This window comes from Rana temporaria, chromosome 7 (assembly GCF_905171775.1).
Source record: "Rana temporaria chromosome 7, aRanTem1.1, whole genome shotgun sequence".
In the NCBI taxonomy this organism is placed as follows: domain Eukaryota; kingdom Metazoa; phylum Chordata; class Amphibia; order Anura; family Ranidae; genus Rana; species Rana temporaria.
In genome coordinates, this window is record NC_053495.1 from 167513316 (window position 1) to 167534046 (window position 20731).

The 20731-nt window shown below is 42.3% G+C and overlaps 1 protein-coding gene across 1 annotated transcript in view; it reads left to right on the forward strand.

The window, feature by feature from the left end:
- LOC120945855 (tenascin-R-like) overlaps positions 1 to 20731 on the forward strand; it is a 736249-nt gene that overhangs the window by 544746 nt on the left and 170772 nt on the right. Inside the window, exons 7-9 of the mRNA XM_040360372.1 lie at positions 1303 to 1418; positions 11878 to 12028; positions 13289 to 13558. Of these exons, the coding sequence (XP_040216306.1) occupies positions 1303 to 1418; positions 11878 to 12028; positions 13289 to 13558 (537 nt within the window). The remainder of the gene's footprint in view (positions 1 to 1302; positions 1419 to 11877; positions 12029 to 13288; positions 13559 to 20731) is intronic.

Here is a 20731-nt window from a genome sequence, read left to right on the forward strand (position 1 = left end):
TATTGCTTGATAGGGAAAGTTTCTTCTGAACCAGTGATTGAACGTCTCATGTCCTAGCATATGTGCTGCACAATAGCGGCATGTAGACAACCCACATTGATAAGAAAATGTTCACATTAAACCACACTGGCTTCTGATTATTGATTAGATCTTCAAAATAACTGTAGGTGCTTTCCTGCATGGAAATGGCAACCATTGCCAAGTATCCAATTAGATTGTTTGTCAGCATAAAGAATTATTAAAGTTTCCTACAGAGAAAATTAAAAGTCAGCAGCTACAAATACTGTAGCTGCTGACTAATATTAGGACATTTACCTGTCCCGGAATCCAGCGATGTCTTCACTTGAACAGTTTATTTTTTAATCGGGTTTCGGGTGCCCCCCCCCCCCCGCCATCTCCACTAAGGGGAACCGGGAGTGAACCCTTGCAGCTTCACAGACGGTTCCTTACTGTGCGTGTGCGAAGCGCGCTGCGCTCTCTCATTGGGCCAGCTGCAGGGAAAGGCGGAGGGGAGCTGAATGAACCGGAAGTGGGAGCAGGTACCTGTCAAAACCAGGTACCCCCCCCCCACAAGATGCCAAATGTGGCAGCAGAGGGTGGGAGGAGGCAGAGCTTGATATCTTAAAATGGAACTATACTCCCAAAAATACTCACTTCCACCTTCCAGCAGTGTAGTGGTTACATCCCTCACCAGCTCCTGTCATCTTCTCCCTGGGCTACTTCCTAATGATGTGTTTTTGGCCACTTTAGTGATCCATGGGGGATGATGTCATCCCATGTGTGCACACAAAGGACTGTCATTCTGGCACAGCTTGAAGATAAATTCAAGGTATAGAAATTTTTACAAAGTTACATTGGTCCAGCTTATACCATACCTGGCCGATGCCCCTGGAAGCTGGAAATCACTGAAGTAGACATCACTACTCCAATGATTTCTATTAATCCCATGTCGAGTGACTGCCATGCTGAATTTTAAACACAGGAAGTCAGCTGTTCAGCATAGGTGCCATTTAGAGACGGCTTTGCATTTTCTCAATGAATATGAAGCATTCTCTGATTGGATACGACGGAGAGTATGGTAACTGCTCCTTTCATTAATCCTCAATATATATCTTTGATAGATAATTCAACATAATCTGTGCTGCTCAAAATAGTTTCAAGAATTTTCATTAAGGCAGACAGGAATTATCCTTCAAAATCATCACATTTTGTAAATGCCACCTCGGTTCATATTCACCTGTTTATCTTGTTTTTTTTTCGTATAAGTCTTTAACCTATTACCATTCATATTGCATTTTTTAGATATTTCTCCACCCAAAGGACTGCAGTTTAAAAATGTGACTCAGACCTCAGTAGAGGTGCAGTGGGAGCCTCCCCTTTTCTCCATTGATGGCTGGGAAATAAGTTTCACCCCAAAGGTATGTAAACAGTTGATTCACACTCTATCCACTGTACATAGGATATGTCTGTTTGTGCATATTATAGAAAAATGAATATACTGTGGACACAATGTGGTTGATTTACTAAAACTGGAGAATGTGCAATCTGGAGCAGCTCTGCATGGTAGCCAATCAACTTCTAACTTCAGCTTGTTCATGTAAGCTTTGGCAAAGAAAAAACTGGAAGCTGATTGGTTTCTATGCAGAGCTGCACCGAATGTTGCACTCTCTGGTTTTAGTAAATCAACCCCTATAATTCCATCATGGTTTGTCAAATTATATGTCTGCCTGGAGTTCCATCTAATTTGGTACTTTGGCATCAAATATATGTACCGTATTTATCGGCGTATAACACGCACCCCAATTTAAGAGGGGAGTTTCAGTAAAAAAATGTTTTTTTTAATAAACCACTTTGAAGCAAAATAATGGTATCTGAGCATCAATGCAGCCTGATCTGTGCCCATCTGCACCCTCAATGCAGCCAGATCTGTGTCCATCTGCAGCTTCAGTGCAGCCTGATCTGTGCGCTTCTGATCTTCAATGTAGTTTGATTAGTATTCATCTGCAGCCTATAAATTTATCAAAATGCTCTGCCTGCTCAGTGCCAATCTGCATTTTTTTTTCTTTTTCTTTTTTAATATAAAGTAAATACATTATTTCAATCACAATCGAATAGCCTGTAAGGCCCAATTTATACAAAAATACTTAATTTTCCGGTTTTAAGAAAAACCCGTCCTTAACCCTTCCCCTGCCCCCCTCCTACCCACCCTCTTCTCTCCGACCACCCATCTCGTGTCGTGTCTCCCTTTACCTATCGTCCTTCCTGCTCTATACCATCCATTCTGCAAATCTCTGTGTCTGCTTATATTTTAACCAGTCTTGCCATTTCAGTTTGAACCCTCGTTCTCCTCCCTCCCCGATAAACCTTAGCTGTTCTGTGTAATAAATATTGTTTATTTTACATAGCCAAATCCTCACCGTAGGGCTCTTGGAGTCCTTCCACTGTCTGAGAATCAAACTTTTCACTGTGTTTAGGAAATAAGGAAGTAGGGTTCTCATGTACTGTTTTATAGGCATTTTAGTCCCGTGAAACAGATATTCCCACGGCTCCTCTGGTATTTTAATTCCAGTAATTTCCTCTATTACTAATATCACTTTGTTCCAGTATGTTTTATTTTTTGGCATGTCCACCATAAGTGCGACATGGTTCTCGGTTCCGAACAACCCCTCCAACAAAATTTAGAAGTTTCCCTTTGATAGTGGTGTGCTATGTCCGGGGTTATATACCAGCGTGCAGGGCATTTTTAATTCATTTCTATTAAACTACAGTTGGTTGATGTAGTATGTTTCAGCTTTAGTATTTTCCCAACGTCTACAGTATCTCAGTATCACCTGTTCCCAATTCCTCTTCTCATTTTTTAATATACGGTGGTGGCCCAAGTATTTTTAGGCCAATCAGAATTTTATAGATCGAGGAGATCCCTCCCTTTCCGTTTGGCGCTGAGCACAAGTGGGAGTGGGCTCTAGTGGGAGCAGATTACCCTCCGGCCTAGTCGGATAAGGGAGGGATTTAACAAAGTGTTTCAGCTGTTTAAATCAAATAGTTCTTTTTTTATTTTCAATTCCTCATAAGTGCATATCTTACCTCCTTTTAAAATGTCCTTTAATTGTGCATCTTTATTTTTTATCCAGTTACCAAACAAACTTGCTTTCCCCGGTGCAAAATAATTTGTGTCATTTAGTGGGAATAGTGGAGAATTATATCCCCATTTTTCCTTTTTGTGTACTGTATCCCAAATTGACATTGATGTCTGTGTGATCATGTGCATGTGCTCATTTAAAGCGGTGGTTCACCCTAATGAAACATTTTTTTTTATAGCATTAAATTAGGCATAGTAGCGCGAGCTACAGTATGCCTGTATTGATTTGTTTAGCCCGGTACTCACTGTGCAATCCTCTATAGAAGATTCCGACTCCCCGCTGGGAATGGGCGTTCCTATCAAGAGGGAGGATGATTGACGGCCGGCTATGGCACGTCACGCTTCTCCGGAAATAGCCGAAATAGGACTTGGCGCTTCACGGCGCCTGCGCATAGTCTGTGCGCAGGCGCCGTATAGCGCCGTGAAGAGCCAAGACCTGTTCCGGCTATCTTCGGGGAGCGTGACGTGCCATAGCCGGCCGTCAATCATCCTCCCTCTTGATAGGAACGCCCATTCCCCGCGGGGAGTCGGAATCTTCTATAGAGGATTGCACAGTGAGTACCGGGCTAAAAAAATCAATACAGGCATACTGTAGCTCCGCGCTACTATGCCTAATTTAATGGTAAAATGTTGTTAGTGTGGGTGAACCACCGCTTTAAGTGTCTAAAATGTGTCGGGATCCAAATCTCTTTCCCTAATATTGCCTTATTCAAACTACTTTCCAATTTAACCCACCTTTTCTCTTTATTTTTTTTTACCCAATCGATCACCCGTGCCATATGAATTGCCTTGTAATATGTGTTAATGTCCGGTACCCCCAAACATCCATGTGCTTTATCTCTTGTTAATATTGCCATACTTATGCAGGGTTTTTTATTCTGCCATATAAACCTACCTAATAACTTTTTTAGTGTTTTAAAATATGCTTTTGGAAGTGAGATCGGTAACATTTGTAATTTATATAATATCTTGGGGAAGGTTAGCATTTTAAAACTATTTATTCTCCCTATCATAGACCAATCTGCAGTTTTAACCTTTTAATGTTAGATCATCTGTGTTATCTCCGAGGGAAGAGGGGGGAGTGAGAGCGCCACTGAATTACATAGAGCCGCGATCTCCCTCCTGTGTACCCGGCGCCCTGTCACTCACAGCCAAGCCTTTTGCCCTTGCTCATATGATAGACAGTACAGTGGTCCAATGCAGGGCCAGGAGGCGTGGCTGTGCGTGACGGAGCGTCGGATACACAGGAAGGAGATCACGGCTCTATGTAATTCAGCGGCGCCCGCTCCTCTTCCCTCAGACAGCAGGGTTCGGCGTATAACACGCACACGCGTTTTCACCCTGATTTTAAGGGGGAAAAAGTGCGTGTTATACGCCGATAAATGCGGTATTTGTGAAACATCCTAGGTATGTATTTGAAAGAATTATTGTATGCAAAACATGAATGTATTACAAGATTTGACTTGTATTTTAGCATGGAGTTCTTAAAGCAAGCAGGAAAATACATTTTTTAAGAAATTATGTACACCAACAGTGCACAGAACACTTCCAGGTTGTCATATTGCATTTACCTTTACAGAACATTACAGCACTACAGACTGAAATGGAATGGTAATTTTTAATAACAATAAATTACCATATGGATTATATAGCAATAGTACAGTATATGCTATAGATATTTTTTTATTTGCTATACTTTTTTTTACAAAGGTGGAATTCAAGCAAAATTAAACATATTAAACATAAACATATTTTAATGGGCCCCCAGAAGGTTTATGCCATAATCTGCTAGTATGTATTTTATTTTTGCTCATTATGGCAGACTTGCTTGTTAAACAAAACCCTCCAGCACTGCAGTCACCACTCCAACTGGTCTTGGGCACTTCTATCTTTGCACAGCCTGAGCGCAATCTTGATCCAGCGATATGCACAAAAGCCAAGGCTTTCTTGGCTTACTCAACTCTCTCGCTCCTCATTGGCTTAGATACAGCCATTGGCTCCTGTTGCTGTCAATCAGAGCCAGTGACGAGGGAGCAGGGAGGCAGGGAGGCAGGGTCAAGCCTCGCTCAATGGAGTTGATTTACTAAAGGCAAATAGACTGTGTGCTTTGCAAAGTGCAGTTGCTTCAGAGCTTAGTAAATGAGGTAAAGGATCGGGTCAGTATGACATGTTTGTTATTTTAATTTAAAAGAAAAAGCTTTACAATCACTTTAACAAGTACCAAAGGCAGTGGCAGCTGGTGCTCAATGTTTTTTTTTATGGAGTGGGGTAGCAAACAAATCTCCCAACATCACTCGGACCACCACCACCACCCCCCTCACAAGTGCAAGTGAGGGTGGGAGGTTTGTTTGCCCCCCCCCAAAAAAAAATATTGAGCACCAGCTGCCACTACCTTTGGTACTTGTTAAAGTGATTGTAAAGCTTTTTCTTTTAAAATAAAATAACATGTCATACTGACTTGATCCTCCTCTTCTCGGGCCCTCCTCCAGATCCCCTTGCTTCTCCCACGCACCCCGAGCCCACAATTTCTTGAAGGCAATTAGAGCCTTAGGCTCTAATCATGTGCTTCCAAAAAAAGAAAAAACCCCATTGGAATTCATGTGTCTGGCATCCTTCATGTAGATTAGGGGCTGGACACATAGATTAGTGGAGGCGACACCCCTGTGCCTGGCATGGATGGGCCACCACTGACCAAAGGTGTTTCCTATGTGATGCACAAGCCTTATAAAGTAAGCAAAAACTTCCTTTTTCTGAGGGTAATCCTTCTTCATTCATGTCTCACATGCTCCCCACACTGCTGCTCATAGTTGAAGGATTTCAGCAACAGAGGAAATACTGTCAATTAAAAAACAATTGGCAGGACTGGGCATGACCAAGTGCTGATTTACAAATTACAGGCTATGAATCATCAGAGACAATACTGATAGCCACGCCTTCCTCAACATTTTTTCATCCCACTGTAGTGTAAGCAGGCACAGCCTACATGAGAGTGGCAACTATGCTCTGAAATCAGAAGCAATGCAGCATTGTTGCTCCCCTCCCCATCACAGGAAGACGCATTCGATGAACTTCACAGGCAAGCTTAGTAGATATGTGTGTGATTTTGCAGGAGAACTTGGAGAAAACTGCAGGTGCAGATGCACTTATTTATTTTTTTAATGGAAGGCCATGGTTTTACTTGCTTTAACATGCACAAATGCTGTTCAGTTGGTGTCATATATAGAATCAAAACAGCTTATTTATTTACTCAGAATCTACAATAACTGTTAGTAATAAACATTTCCAACACATAGGGCTAGATTCAGGTAGGGGGGCGTAAGTTTGTGTGGGCGTAGCTTATGTTATTTATGCTACACCGCCGCAGTTTAGAGAGGCAAGTACTGTACTCACAAAGCACTTGCCTCCTAAGTTACAGGCCGCATAGCGTAAATGGGCCGGCCTAAGCGCGCCTAATTCAAATGTGGAAAAGGGGGGCGTGTTTTATGTTAATGACTGGTGACCCGACGTGATTGACATTTTTAACGAACGGCGCATGCGCCATCCGTGGACATATCCCAGTGTGCATTGCTCCAAAGTATGTCGCAAGGACGTATTGGTTTCGACGTGAACGTAAATGACGTCCAGCCCCATTCACGGACAACTTACGCAAACTACGTAAAAATTTCAAATTTCGACGCGGGAACGACGGCCATACTTAACATTGTCTATGCCTCATATAGCAAGAGCAACGTTATGCCGGAAAAAGCCTTACGCAAACGACGTAAAAAAAATCAGCCGGGCGCACGTACGTTTCTGAATCGGCGTATCCAGCTCATTTGCATATTCTACGCTGAAATCGACGGAAGCGCCACCTAGCGGCCAGCGTAAATATGCAACTAACATACAACGGCGTAAGAGACTTACGCCAGTCGGATCTTAGCCTAATTTCGGCGTATCTTGCTTTCTGAATACAGAAAGAAGATACGCCGGTGCAGCTTTGAATTAACGCGGCGTATCAATAGATACGCCAACGTAAATTCTTTATGAATCTAGCCCATAGATGCTACAGGTGGGAAATGAGCCTGCAGTGTCCATACACTGATACCTTTTTTTTATGATTTTTAGGCTTTAGTAGTTTTCTGCCACTACAGATGAAGATGAAGACTTGAATACAAAGTTCCAGAACTATTGACTTACCACTATTAATTACTTGGCAACAGCAGTACAAGTTTCCAAAAGTTAAACTGATTTAAAAAAAAAAAATTCAGTCTCCTGAACTCACCTTACTTCATATGCAGCAGAGTCGCTTCACACGCTGATTAAAAACATAGCTGTCATTTTTCTTTACAGTCTTGCGTTACCTCAGCCAGGAGATCATTGCACTCCCAGACTGGCGATATGACACTTTTTTTTTTTTTAGGCTTAATTTCCCCTAAGATAATTTTTTTTACAGCCATGCGCCATAAAATTAATGTAAGCAATAAACATTTTGTAAGTCATTTTGTTTCCAGTAAAGACTTGTTTTTTTTTTCTCCCCCTCCGCTACTTCATTACACTAAATACAAACTGGTGCTAATGGCCTGTCAATGGCGGACATTTATAAGTGCTGATAAATTTCTGCTTAACACAACCCCAGATGTCCCTTGGTGGCTAGAGTTGCAGAGCTGTTAAACTGGGCTTAGGCCAAATGTTATTTCAGTTATTTTTACCTGTCTGAGAGCTGCTCTGTTCATCTTGCTATAGCGAAAGGCTGTGTCCTTGTCTGCCTCCATGTGACAAGACTTAAAAAGATCTTTGAAAGTCATGACATGTGTGATTGAGCTCATGTCAGTCGCCTTTGATGAGAAAGAAAAGATCTTTTTAGAAGTGGTTATCAATGGCGTTTGATGGGCTGAGAAGTGTGTGGGCGAAAGATCACCTCTTCTCCAGACAGGGAACCTCGGACAAGGATGGAATAGATCAAGCCTTTGTTTGCTACAGTGAAAGAATTGTCACGTTCAGGTGAATGATTTGATGTCACTGGATGCTCATAAGCTGCATGCTTCGCTGACCAGCTGAATGGAGAAGCCATCAGCAATAATGGAAAATATAGAGGATGGAGGCAAGATAAGGAGCTCGTGTTGCCGTTTTTCCGGGCTCTACGTAGAGCTGATACATGGCGGGATATTAAGCTCTCAATTATGTCAGGCAGAGAGGTGACTGATCACCCCTGGTATAATCTGCAGATGTTGTGTAAGCAACAGGCAGAAAAGAACAGCCATTAAAAGGAATGTCAGTTGCTCCTCTTGAGTTATAGAATTGATTGGCATGTGTGGTTTGCAGAAATAAAATCACACGCGTCGTCACACATATTACAATCAATTTACAAGCTGGATACAGAACAGCAGTTGTTTTTTTGCAAACAAATATAAAGACACTTTTAACACTCCTGAACAGCTTGAATATTTATTAAGAGCCGGTTCACACTGGGGCGACCTGGGATCCGACTTCAAGTCTCCCCAATTTGCCCCAAGTCGCGCGGTCGAGAAAATGAATTGAAGTGAATGGGAGCCGTCTTAATGTACACTACTGAAGTCGCTCCGACTTCAGAAAAGGTTCCTGTACTACTTTAATCCGACTTCTAGGCAACTTGTAGGCAACTTGTACCCATTGATTTCAATGGAAGTTGCCTCAGAAGCTGGATCACTGTCTTAACTGAAGCAACAATACAGGAAGATAACATACATTTCTTAGGCAAACCCCTCCCTCCCCCCTCCCTCCCACATATAGAATAGAGTTAGGACTTGAGGGACCCCAAGGACCCAAAAGACCAAAAGAAAGGGGGGCAAGAGGACTATATCGGTACTGTATAGAAAGATAAACTCGAAAGGTAGTAGGAGTAAAAGATATATATCAATTTATTAACATGGTATCAAAAAGACAAGCATAGTCATAAAAAATATCAAAATAATAATACAGGACAATGAACACATTGCGAGACCAGCCATACAAGTCACCGGCTAGAGTAGTCCCCGGAGGGGGGATCACGGTGAGAGAGGAGGTCATGCAAGACGGGATCTCATTAGTTTCGCAACTGGGTCGCTTCATCAGGAGAATTCAATGGAGAGAACACCAAGTCGATCGGAAGTCGCAGCCAAACACGGAAAAAGCCTCCTGCCGCGACCAAGGGGGACAACTGCGCAGGTGGACCTGTTTAATTGAGTAAAAATAGAAGCTAATGTAGAAGGGGGGCCCTAGGACATAGTTACAATGTGACAAATATGCGACGAGTGGTTACACAGTAATGCTGTGTACAGTGTAGGTTCAGAAATAAAGTCTGATATAGTCTCACTTATGCAAGGCAACTTATTGCTGGATGAAGCAATGAAGTGTCCTAGGGCCTGGTGTCCAACTCCCTCCCATAGAGCTGATTGTTGTTTGATTGGCCACTGGAAAGCCTCCTGTCCTGGAGGCGACTTGAAGTTGCCTGATGATTCATACTCAAGTCGTGTCCAAGTTGCCTCCCAAAGTCGTGCTAGAAGTCGTGTTGCCCCTGTGTGAATGGGCTCTAAAACAAATAGAGTGTTTTTATGTAGCTAATATAAAACCTTTCACATTTGCGCAGTGCTCATAGTGTGTACCAGGCTTTACAGTAGTGTCACTGGTTCCCGCAAAGTGTCAAAAGTGTCAGTTAATATCCGATAGTCTGCCGCAATATCGCAGTCCCATTATAAGTCACCGATTGCTGCCATTACTAGTATAAAAAATAAATAAATACAAATTGAATTAATATATCATAGTTTGTAGGTTGCTATAACGTTCAATCAATATTCGCTTATTGGGTTTTGTTTTATCAAAAATATGTAGCAGAATACATATTGGCCTGAAGTTATGAAAAAATTTGATTTGAAATTTGTTACATTTTTAAATTGTATATGTTTTATAGCAGACATGTAAAAAAAAATTATTTTTTCAAAATTGTCGGTCTTTTTTTGTTTATAGTGCAAAAAATAAAAAACCCAGTGGTAATCAAATATCACTAAAAGAAAGCTCTATTTGTGTGAAAAAAATTACATACATTTTATTTGGGTACAGCGTTGAATGACCACGCAATTGTCAGTTAAAATAACGCAGATATAGATTAAGATTCTGGGCTCAGGTTTTACGAACATGTTAACAAACCCGGGAAAATGTTGGCTAGTGTTTTGAGAAAGAAAAGGGAGAATTGCCATGATCATAAACTGGCGTCTCGGGTGGACAACCTGTTTTTCAATCATCTAAGATAGATAGGCTGTTTCAGGAATTCTATTGCAATCTGTATTGTTTATATCCAGATAGATTGCCATACACCTCTTTGAAACACAGAGACAGGATTAAAGGGTTAGTAAAGGAATCTTTTTTTTTTCCTTTAAAATAACAAACATGTCATACTTACCTCCACTGTGCAGTTCGTTTTGCACAGAGTGGCCCCGTCCACGTCTTCTGGGGTCCCTCGGCCGCTGTCTCTGGTGCTTCCCGCAAGTACTGACCACTGTCATGTGAAAGAGCTTTCATGGCCGCTCACTGTATCACTCGGCCCCAGCCCTCGGCGCGCCGCGTCACTGGATGTGATTGACAGCAGCGCCAGCCAATGAAAAAAAAAAACATTTTCTTTACAACTCCTTTAAGAGCTATTTAGCAGAGATAAAATTCCCAAAATTATGTTCTAAGCTAGTTGCTTCCTTGGAGAAACCTATTACTCAGGAAGAATTGGAGAATATTGTCAGGAACCTACCTAAAGGGAAAAGCCTTGGGCCGGACAGATTTATTAGCACATACTGGGGACATTTCTGCAGTTTTTACTTCCACATATGTGTGAGTACTTTAATAGCAGAAAGTAAAAAATATTGTTTTATTTTTCAAAATTGTCAGTCTTTTTTTGTTTATAGAGCAAAAAATAAAATGATTCCATGGAGACTCCAGTTAAGGGAGCATAATCACATTAGTATTTCATGTTGTCTAGGAGGATATGGTGAGGGAGGTGGGTGCAAAACTGGTGGGATCAACATATATTATAAGAAACCCACCCAACTTTTTGAAATGAGAACGAGGAACACCTATTAGCAAAAGAATGTAGGCAAAGGGCACAACCCCTGCCATGCCCCCTTAAAGGAGAATTATAAGAAAAACTATTTGTTTAATCCCCAAGTGCTTTTTTCTTTTACCACAAGTATTCCATTATATTGGCATTTAACATTTACAAAGGCTGCACTTTAGAATTTGGATGAAGGGTTTAGCACTGTAAAACACCGTTTGAAAGATAAGTAGTGCATTTTATATACAACTATACAGATCAGACCAAAATGAGGGACAAATGAGGAGGAAAGAGGGGCAGAGGGACTTTGTTTCTAATCAAGGACAATCCCTCAAAATCAGGGAAAGTTGGGAGCTATGCACAGGTAATCACACCCACCGGTTTTCACCCAACACTGATTAGTTTCAGGTGGACTTTCACTATAGGCTTAGGATTCTTATGGATAACTGGTATTCAGGGATGAAAAGAGCAAGCTGTTATCCACAAATGGCAAGCTTAGAGTTAATCATTTTAATTTTCCATCTTTGGTTTATAGGCCTGTAAATCACTGATGGCGTGGCAGTTGCTTCAGTAGCCTTAACCTTGAGCAAGTCTTGTACATGTTTTCTATTATCACTTCATCCATATTCTGCATTCCACTATCTCTTGTCTGAATCCATTTTTATATTGAAAAAGCAATTAATGCATAATTTTCTTCCAACGACAGAATAACGAGGGTGGGCTAACGGTTCAGCTCCCCAGCAGTGTCACATCTTATAACCAGACAGGACTGAAGCCTGGGGAGGAGTACACAATCAGTATCATTTCACTGAAAGAACAAGCCAGGAGTCCCCCAACTTCAGGCAGCGTAACAACTGGTAAGGAAAGTGGTTTACTGACCAATATTAGAATGACCATACTGAATCCTTGTAGGTACAGATCTATGAAGCCCTACACCCCGCTCCTTCTATATCGATAAAGCTTGCTTTGCTGGACTGGACGCTAGACTCCATAATAGTTATGCATGTTGATCTTTCATTTATCTTTCCTTGTCCTAAACCTTTGGTCAAAATTAGATTCCTTTTCAACACATAGGCCCTTAAATACATTGGCTGAAGAAAGCACTGCTTTAGGATTCCATGGCATGCTAGTGGTGTGACCAGATGTCCACACATTTGGTCACGTGATCAGCCACCCCAAACCATGACTCCAATCCACAGTGGAATATGACCTAAGACCTAGTTTAGTTGCATAACGAGCCACCACAGCATCTCAGAGCAGCTAGGGTATTTATGCTACATTTTATGTTTCTTAGCATGTGATGTATGCAGGGTAGCAAAGAAGGAATGACTACAGGTCTGCTTTAAAAATGAACCCCATTTTGAAATTTTGTCAATTACACAATTACTATATCTCATATCCACAGATCAAGGGGAATGCATTCAATAGTCCATGAGTAGTAAGTCCTACTCTGTGATCTCTTCATACTATAAGTTGAGTCCATTGTATGTTCAAATTTTAAATTTTGTAGAAATTTTTATAAAAAGACGTCTGTAAGGCTTTATCCTTGCAATATCCTTTAGGTATTTCAACAACTATGTAATGTGAGGACCTATCTAATTGGTTATAAATTAAATAGATTGTTACTTTAGGTAGACATCACTCTGTATAGATGTTAGGAAATCTAAAGGCAATTGTTCATTGCTCCTCTATCCTTAGACATTTTCCTTCTTTATCTAATATTAAAGTTGAACCTGCTGGTCACATACTCATATGTAGAGACAAAAGCCAAAGTATTTCTAAAGATAACTTTGTACTTTACTTGGAAACAACACAGAAAAACCTCTGAGAAACTTTAATTCATTGCAGCCAGAATAACAGAAAGCAGGGAAATGATTAATATAGCAACAAATAGTAGAAGATACAGGAAAGATTTATGTGAATAGTGCATTAAGTACATTGGTCAGCACAGGATGTATGCAGTATGGTAGAAGTATATTGTCTTACCGCTAAAATAATGAATCTCTGTCTAAATATATGGAAATATTTGAAGGCCTGATCAAGGCCACTGATACACTAAATTAGAACAGAAAATTCAGTGCAGAAATGCCATTTAAATATTCTTTCTTCTGTTTTAGCCATTGATGGTCCCTCCAACATCTTAGTCCGAGATGTATCTGACACAGTAGCTTTTGTTGAATGGACTCCTCCAAGAGCCAAACTCGATTTCATCCAGCTACAGTATGGGCCAATCAACGGGGAAGGGGAGAAGACTACTTTTCGTTTACAGCCTCCCCTTAGTCAGTACTCCATGCAAGTCCTGCGGCCTGGTTCACAATATGAGGTGTCAGTATGCGGTATCCGTGGAGACACACGCAGTGATCCTGTCACTACATCCTTCACTACAGGTAACCCCCTGATTTAAGGTTGCCATTTGCCAGTAAATATTTATTTTCCGCAATCCACTGTTAAAAGACACAGGTAATACTGTATCAATGCAGGGATTGGATTTATAAGGGCGTCCTCTAATGCTGTCTATATAAATATTTTAAACTTCCTTTTGCTAAGAATTACATTCACGTTATATTTATATGATTAGCCTGTTCTGATGTCTGATGCTGCTTATTCAATGTGAAGACTGTAACATGAGTTTCCATAAATTTAACTCAACAACAGAATATTCTCCTTCCACACCAGTCAAACATCCAGTCCCATCTGGATGACTACTTCCTCTAAAGTAGACAAACAGTTGTATTCAGTAAGGATTTATTCTTAAGGCTCCATGCATACTGTGCTTAAAAAAAACAGTTCCCTTGGCAGAAAACGAGAGTTTAGGACAGTTTCGCATTTTTTTTTCTGCCAGAAGGCTCCAATTAAAAATGCAAACCAGAAGGTTTTTTTTTCCTGCCTCTAGACGCTAAACTCAAAATATGCCTGTAATCATCCTAATGTGCATGGACACATAGGATAACATTGAGCTTCTTCTATGGAATCTCCTGTAGAAGCAGCTTTTTTAAGTTAGTGTCCATGGACCATAAATTTGAACTCCCGGCAGACATAAAAAAGCAATGAGTGTAATCAAGTTTTTTCTATAAAAAATAAAACATTAAATAGATTTTAAATGTATGTATTTTAAACTTTAAATTATGATCTAAAAAAAGGGGAAAGGTTGATAATAGAATTAGAAAAGAGGGCAAGATAGAACATCTAAAGATTGGGGATTACAGTGGGAAAATGTGGACATTGTTGGTGTAAAGTTGGATAGCTGACTCCGAAGGTTATAAATGAATATAGTACTATAGATAGTAAAATGTAAGTATATAATGAATGCAAGAAACCTTCCAATCAAAATTGGCGAAAAAGCATTGCTGATAAATGGTCAACATTACCATTTAGTCAGAACAGAAACCTGGTTAGATGATGTTTATGATGGGATAATGGATCTGGAAGGTTATAGCATTTTTACAAAAAAATAGCTAAGACAGAAAGCGGAGGGATTTGTCTGTTTGTAAAATCTTATTCGGACCATCTGTGAATACTATGCATATGGACTGCAACAGTATTGAGTCTACATACAGTAATGATCATTGTTGATCATTGTTTTTTTGTACTTGGGATTTGTTATAAACCGCCTAACACAAATGATGTTGTTGAATTTGAAATGTTAATGCAAACTGGCTAACTTTGTAACCTCTGGTGTATTATGAGCTTCTGCTTTACCATTATTCTTGATAGGTTGATGCTCTCCAAGACATTTGAAAATGTGGTATCAGTCCTCAAAATTAATATAATAAGCCATATTTGCACTTTGCATGACCCTCACCCTCTACAATCTTTTAATTGAGATTGGTGAATCAAATAAGGAGAAACTTTATGAAGAGCCAGTGACCCAACAAAACATCCACTGGCAAATAAATTCTCCACAATTGACTACAGTCTCTTTGGAATACCTGCGAGTGATAGCCATCAGGCTGCAAAACTTTTATTGGTCTCACTGTGAAGCTAAAAACCCCTGGAAGGGTAAACATTCATCTAACTTTGAACTTTTCTGTTAAATAAATGTAAGCAAAATAAAAGCACTTAAAGGGGTTGTAAAGGTAAAAAAACATTTCCCTAAATAGCTTCCTTTACCTTAGCGCAGTCCTCCTTCACTTACCTCATCCTTTTGCTTTTAAATGTCCTTATTTCTTCTGAGAAATCCTCACTTCCTGTTCTTCTGTCTGTAACTACACACAGTAATGCAAGGCTTTCTCCCTGGTGTGGAGAAAGCCTGTTGAGGGGGGAGGGGGAAAATAGGAGTGTCAGGGCACCCACTAACACACAGCTCCTTTCTGTATCTGCAAAGTAGAGCGTGTCCTGACACTCCTGCTCTCCCCCTCCCCCCTCAATAGGCTTTCTCCACACCAGGGAGAAAGCCTTGCATTGCGGTGTGTAGTTACAGACAGAAGAACAGGAAGTGAGGATTTCTCAGAAGAAATAAGGACATCTAAAAGCAAAAACGAAGCATGAGGTAAGTGAAGGAGGACTGCACTAAGGTAAATTAAGCTATTTAGGGAAAACATTTTTTACAGTAACATTGGCAAGAAAGTTGCGTCCTTGGAAGCACTACGCTTGAGTTGAACCCCTACAATATTTTTGCATCCTTACAAAGACTATAGATTACCTGTAAGATACTAAGGTTATAGTTTATGAGTTCCAAAATACTTGCTGGCAAAGCCTTTGTCAGCTGGAAAAAAAGCTTTGAAGTTCATAATATGTGGCTTGGAAGCATCAATTTGTAGTTTCAGGGTGCCCAGACCTGAAACGACATCAACTTCCAAATCCACTTATTCTAAGCCCACTGCTATTTGGAGACAGACAGCAGGCTTTATGCCACCACAGGGCTTATATGTCCTGCTGAGCTTTAAATTACTCAAGAGAGTTTCTGGCTGTTGTTTTGTGATTCTGAAAGTCATGAAAAAAGCTTTTAAGGCCAAAGAATTAAAAAGCGAATTAAAGGCATAGCTCCAAATATCAAAAGTATTCTGAATCTTCTGATGAATATGTCAACATGCCCGGTGCCAGAGGATAAGTCCATTGGGCAGATTGTGAAAATATGTAAACATGACATGCATTCATCTGTTGTGAACACGGGTTCAGAAACAACACATGGTAGATGGCACCTAAGAAATGTTTATTGCTTGACTCGCAAACAAAAAAATGAAGGACAAACTGTACCGCCGTCTTAAACACAAACATCTGTTCAAGATTCCATTTAGAAGGGAAGCCAGACTTTAATCACAAGACACAAAATACAGTAATTAGAATGCAAAGTAAAGCTTGAGTAATTTAAAAGCTATCAGGTAAAAAGTTTTGATCAGTACAGAACACCATCAAAGAGAAATTATTTGATACGTGTGACTGATTTTAAAGCACATTTGTCATTTGAGAAAGATGTGGCTGGTCATCATTGACTTTCCCTGTAAAAGTTGTACTTTCCTGGCCGTCATGCTGATGCAAGATTGGAGGCCACTGACCCATCACAAATATAGGGCCAGGTTATTGTGACTTTTTGTTTTCCATTTGCTTCGTTTTTCTGGGTCAGTGACTTAGAATCATTATAGCCATGCACAGCCAGGAACCTCCAATACATGTTATGTGTGTACATAGCATTTTTGGTCTCACATCCCCCAATCTCATAGAACAAGGGAGACAGTCCACACGTAAAAAAAACACATGGCATGCGCATGGGAGCAACAGTCATGCCACAGTGCTCTGAATGGACAACATCCAGTACTCAGTATCCCAAATGGCGAACCCCATTGAACTCTTTGGGAGCCAAACGGGAAAAATCTAAAGTGCCCGTTTTGAAGGCTTATATGAAAGTATAATGCAATATATCAGGAGCAGTGATTTTAATGATGCTTAAAGTGCAACAGTAAAAATGAAAGATTGCTTTAAATATAGTGCCGGGGGGGGGGTCCCTTTAGTCTGCCTGTAAATTGGTGCATCTGTATCATGCATAGAACATGCTGCAGCAAAAAATAAACAAGTCAATTCACATTTAAAATGACTCGTGATTGCAACTGCCAGCACCCGACTATTGAAAAAAAAACATCCCCTTCTGATGTCACTGATCCAGCATGCACCGGTTTGTAATGTCAGAAGGTGATGTAGCCAGATCTCTGTGTTTTATTACTTTTTGACGCTTTTTGACACTCATTCACATGGGGGTGGGATCTAGGGGACCCCCTTGATAAAGGGGGCTTCCAGATTTTGTTAAGCCCCCTGCCCGCAGACCCCCACATCCACCGGCCACAATTGTAGGGATGTGGCCCTGGTCCCCATCAACATGGGGACAAGGTGCTTTAGGGCGGGGGAGGGGGCTTGTTGAGGACATGTGGCCTGGTATGGTTCAGGAGGGGGGGTAACCCTCGCTGCTTTTTTATTTACTTTTGCAATTTTTTTTTATTTATTTATCGGTTGTTAAGGACGCTGCGGCTGGCTTCCAGGCCCGCTCCTTAACAACCAGCTTCTACTGTATCCTGATTGGGCAAAGCTTTGCCCAATCAAAGGAGCAAAATGCACTGTGCATCACACAGTGCATTGCAGGGCATTCGGTGGGGCGAACACCCTGCAAATTTGGGTGTTTCCCAAAGGGGGCAAACAACCAATGATCGGCTGTAAGGGCTTACCTTGTGTGGAGTCCATTTTGCAGGTTTGTAAGCTCACCCTTGCAGGTACACACAGCCCAAGGTAATACAGGTAAGACACTACCTGGGCTGTGAGTCTGTGCACGGGGGCTAGATAGAGATTAGCCCAGGATAGTATAGCCGTGGCCCAGGATTCCAGAGAGAGTCAGGTAAGTACTGACGGAAAGTTCAGGGTTTGCAGACAGGAACCAAAGACAAGTCCGGGGCACAAGCCGTGGGTCAAGGGATGGAGAAGACAGGGAAAGTCCAAAAGTACAAGCCGGGGTCAGAGGGCAGGAGACAGCAGCAATCCAGGGTACGTAAGCCAAAGGGTCAGAAGCCGGGGTCAGTCTTGTAGCTGAAGACAATCACAGGAACCATTGGCACAGACAGGACAAGCAGAGTACAATGAACTGACACCTGCCTCATAGTGAGGCAGGGCTTTATACCCTGGTTGATTAGGAAACCTGCCTCAGCTGGACCAGGATAAACAGGTGCAGATTGCAGGGAGATTCAAAGACAGGCAATCAGCACATAGTTCAGAACCAGGCTTTGATGGACAGCAAGCAGGATATGAACTTGAGAAGTGGCTCAGAGGCAAAGATCTGGAGTAGTGAAGGAGAAGTCCTGGGTTCAATCCCACCCAGAGCCACTTGGGGCGTGACCACGCCTCGCTGTCTGTTTGGCACGACAGCGATCGTGACAGTTCCCCCCCCTTAAAGACGCCCTCCGGGCGTTGGAAGGAGCTTCCTCATAGACACAGTCTGTAAAGTCCAAACCACCCTCTTTACTAGAGTAGTCAAACACATCGTCCGACAGGAGAGATGTGTTGCCATAGGCATCCATGCCATACAAACAGTTCTCGTCCAAACCATGGGGAAACAAAGCACCAACGACAGAGTCCGAAGACTTTTTCTTTTTCTTTTTGGACTTCGTTGCTTTTGAAGTTCTGGTAGGGGGTGCACTCACTGCTTGTAAAGCTTGTTCAAACACTGCTAGATCCTGCTTACGGACCATAGTACCATTCGAGGCATATGTGCAGTCAGGTGGAAGAACTTCACTTGGGGAGACATGATCTGGAACTTCAACTGGGGACACAGGAACTGAAGACACAGGAACTGGAGACACAGGAACTGGAGACACAGGAACTGGAGACACAGGAACTGGGGACACAGGAACTGGGGACACAGGAACTGGGGACACAGGAACTGGAGACACAGGAACTGGAGACACAGGAACTGGAGACACAGGAACTGGAGACACAAGAACTGGAGACACAGGAACTGGAGACACAGGAACTGGAGACACAACTTCAACTGGGAAGGTAGGTACAGATTCTGAGGTATAGAAACAACTCCCAATAGTACCCACCTGAAGAACCTTTGGCCGAGGTGGGCGAGTTGGGCAGAGTGATATAAGGTGCCCGCTAACACCACAATAAAAACAAAGTCCATAGCCTCTCCTCCGCTCTCTTTCTACCTTAGATAGGCTGGACCGGATGGCCCCGATCTGCATGGGTTCCTCATCCTCCAAGGTAGGCGTGTGTGCATCCACAGGAGCGTCAAGGCTATGTGGTGTTGGAGCTTCAAGGCTGGGCACATACAGAGCTTCATACCTTGGCACATGCTGGGCTGGCTTGGTGTCAGATCTGTACTGGGAATTCCTGTCCCTGGATACTCGTAGGCCACGTGAACCGAGAGCAGACTTGGGAATACTGGTTCTCTTGGAGACAGGAATGTATGAGTCCAGAGCAAACATGAAAGTTTCCCAGCTGTCCAAGACTGGACTCTTTTCCTGCAACAACTGATGAGCCCATGATTTGATTTGCCCTGTGAGCAGGTTGATGGAAGCGCGAACTTTAACATAGTCTGTGGCATAGGTCTTAGGTTTAAGAGTAAACAACAACTCACAATCCATCTTAAAGCATGAGAAGGATGCACGGCTACCGTCAAACCTCTCTGGCATCACAACAAATGGCTCAGGATATGCTGGTTCCGGGGCTGGGCGTACTGTCCCTTTAAGCAATAGAACTTCTTGCTGTAGTTCAGAAATGGTATGGCCCAGGCTGGAGACTTGCAAAGCCAGGGAGGTGAGCATTTTATACAACTCTGCGGACTCCATGTTATGGGTCAGTTCATTATGTAAGGGCTTACCTTGTGTGGAGTCCATTTTGCAGGTTTGTAAGCTCACCCTTGCAGGTACACACAGCCCAAGGTAATACAGGTAAGACACTACCTGGGCTGTGAGTCTGTGCACGGGGGCTAGATAGAGATTAGCCCAGGATAGTATAGCCGTGGCCCAGGATTCCAGAGAGAGTCAGGTAAGTACTGACGGAAAGTTCAGGGTTTGCAGACAGGAACCAAAGACAAGTCCGGGGCACAAGCCGTGGGTCAAGGGATGGAGAAGACAGGGAAAGTCCAAAAGTACAAGCCGGGGTCAGAGGGCAGGAGACAGCAGCAATCCAGGGTACGTAAGCCAAAGGGTCAGAAGCCGGGGTCAGTCTTGTAGCTGAAGACAATCACAGGAACCATTGGCACAGACAGGACAAGCAGAGTACAATGAACTGACACCCGCCTCATAGTGAGGCAGGGCTTTATACCCTGGTTGATTAGGAAACCTGCCTCAGCTGGACCAGGATAAACAGGTGCAGATTGCAGGGAGATTCAAAGACAGGCAATCAGCACATAGTTCAGAACCAGGCTTTGATGGACAGCAAGCAGGATATGAACTTGAGAAGTGGCTCAGAGGCAAAGATCTGGAGTAGTGAAGGAGAAGTCCTGGGTTCAATCCCACCCAGAGCCACTTGGGGCGTGACCACGCCTCGCTGTCTGTTTGGCACGACAGCGATCGTGACATCGGCCCAAACTGATGCTCAGGCTGAACCATTCACCCAACTCTACTTGTGGCTTA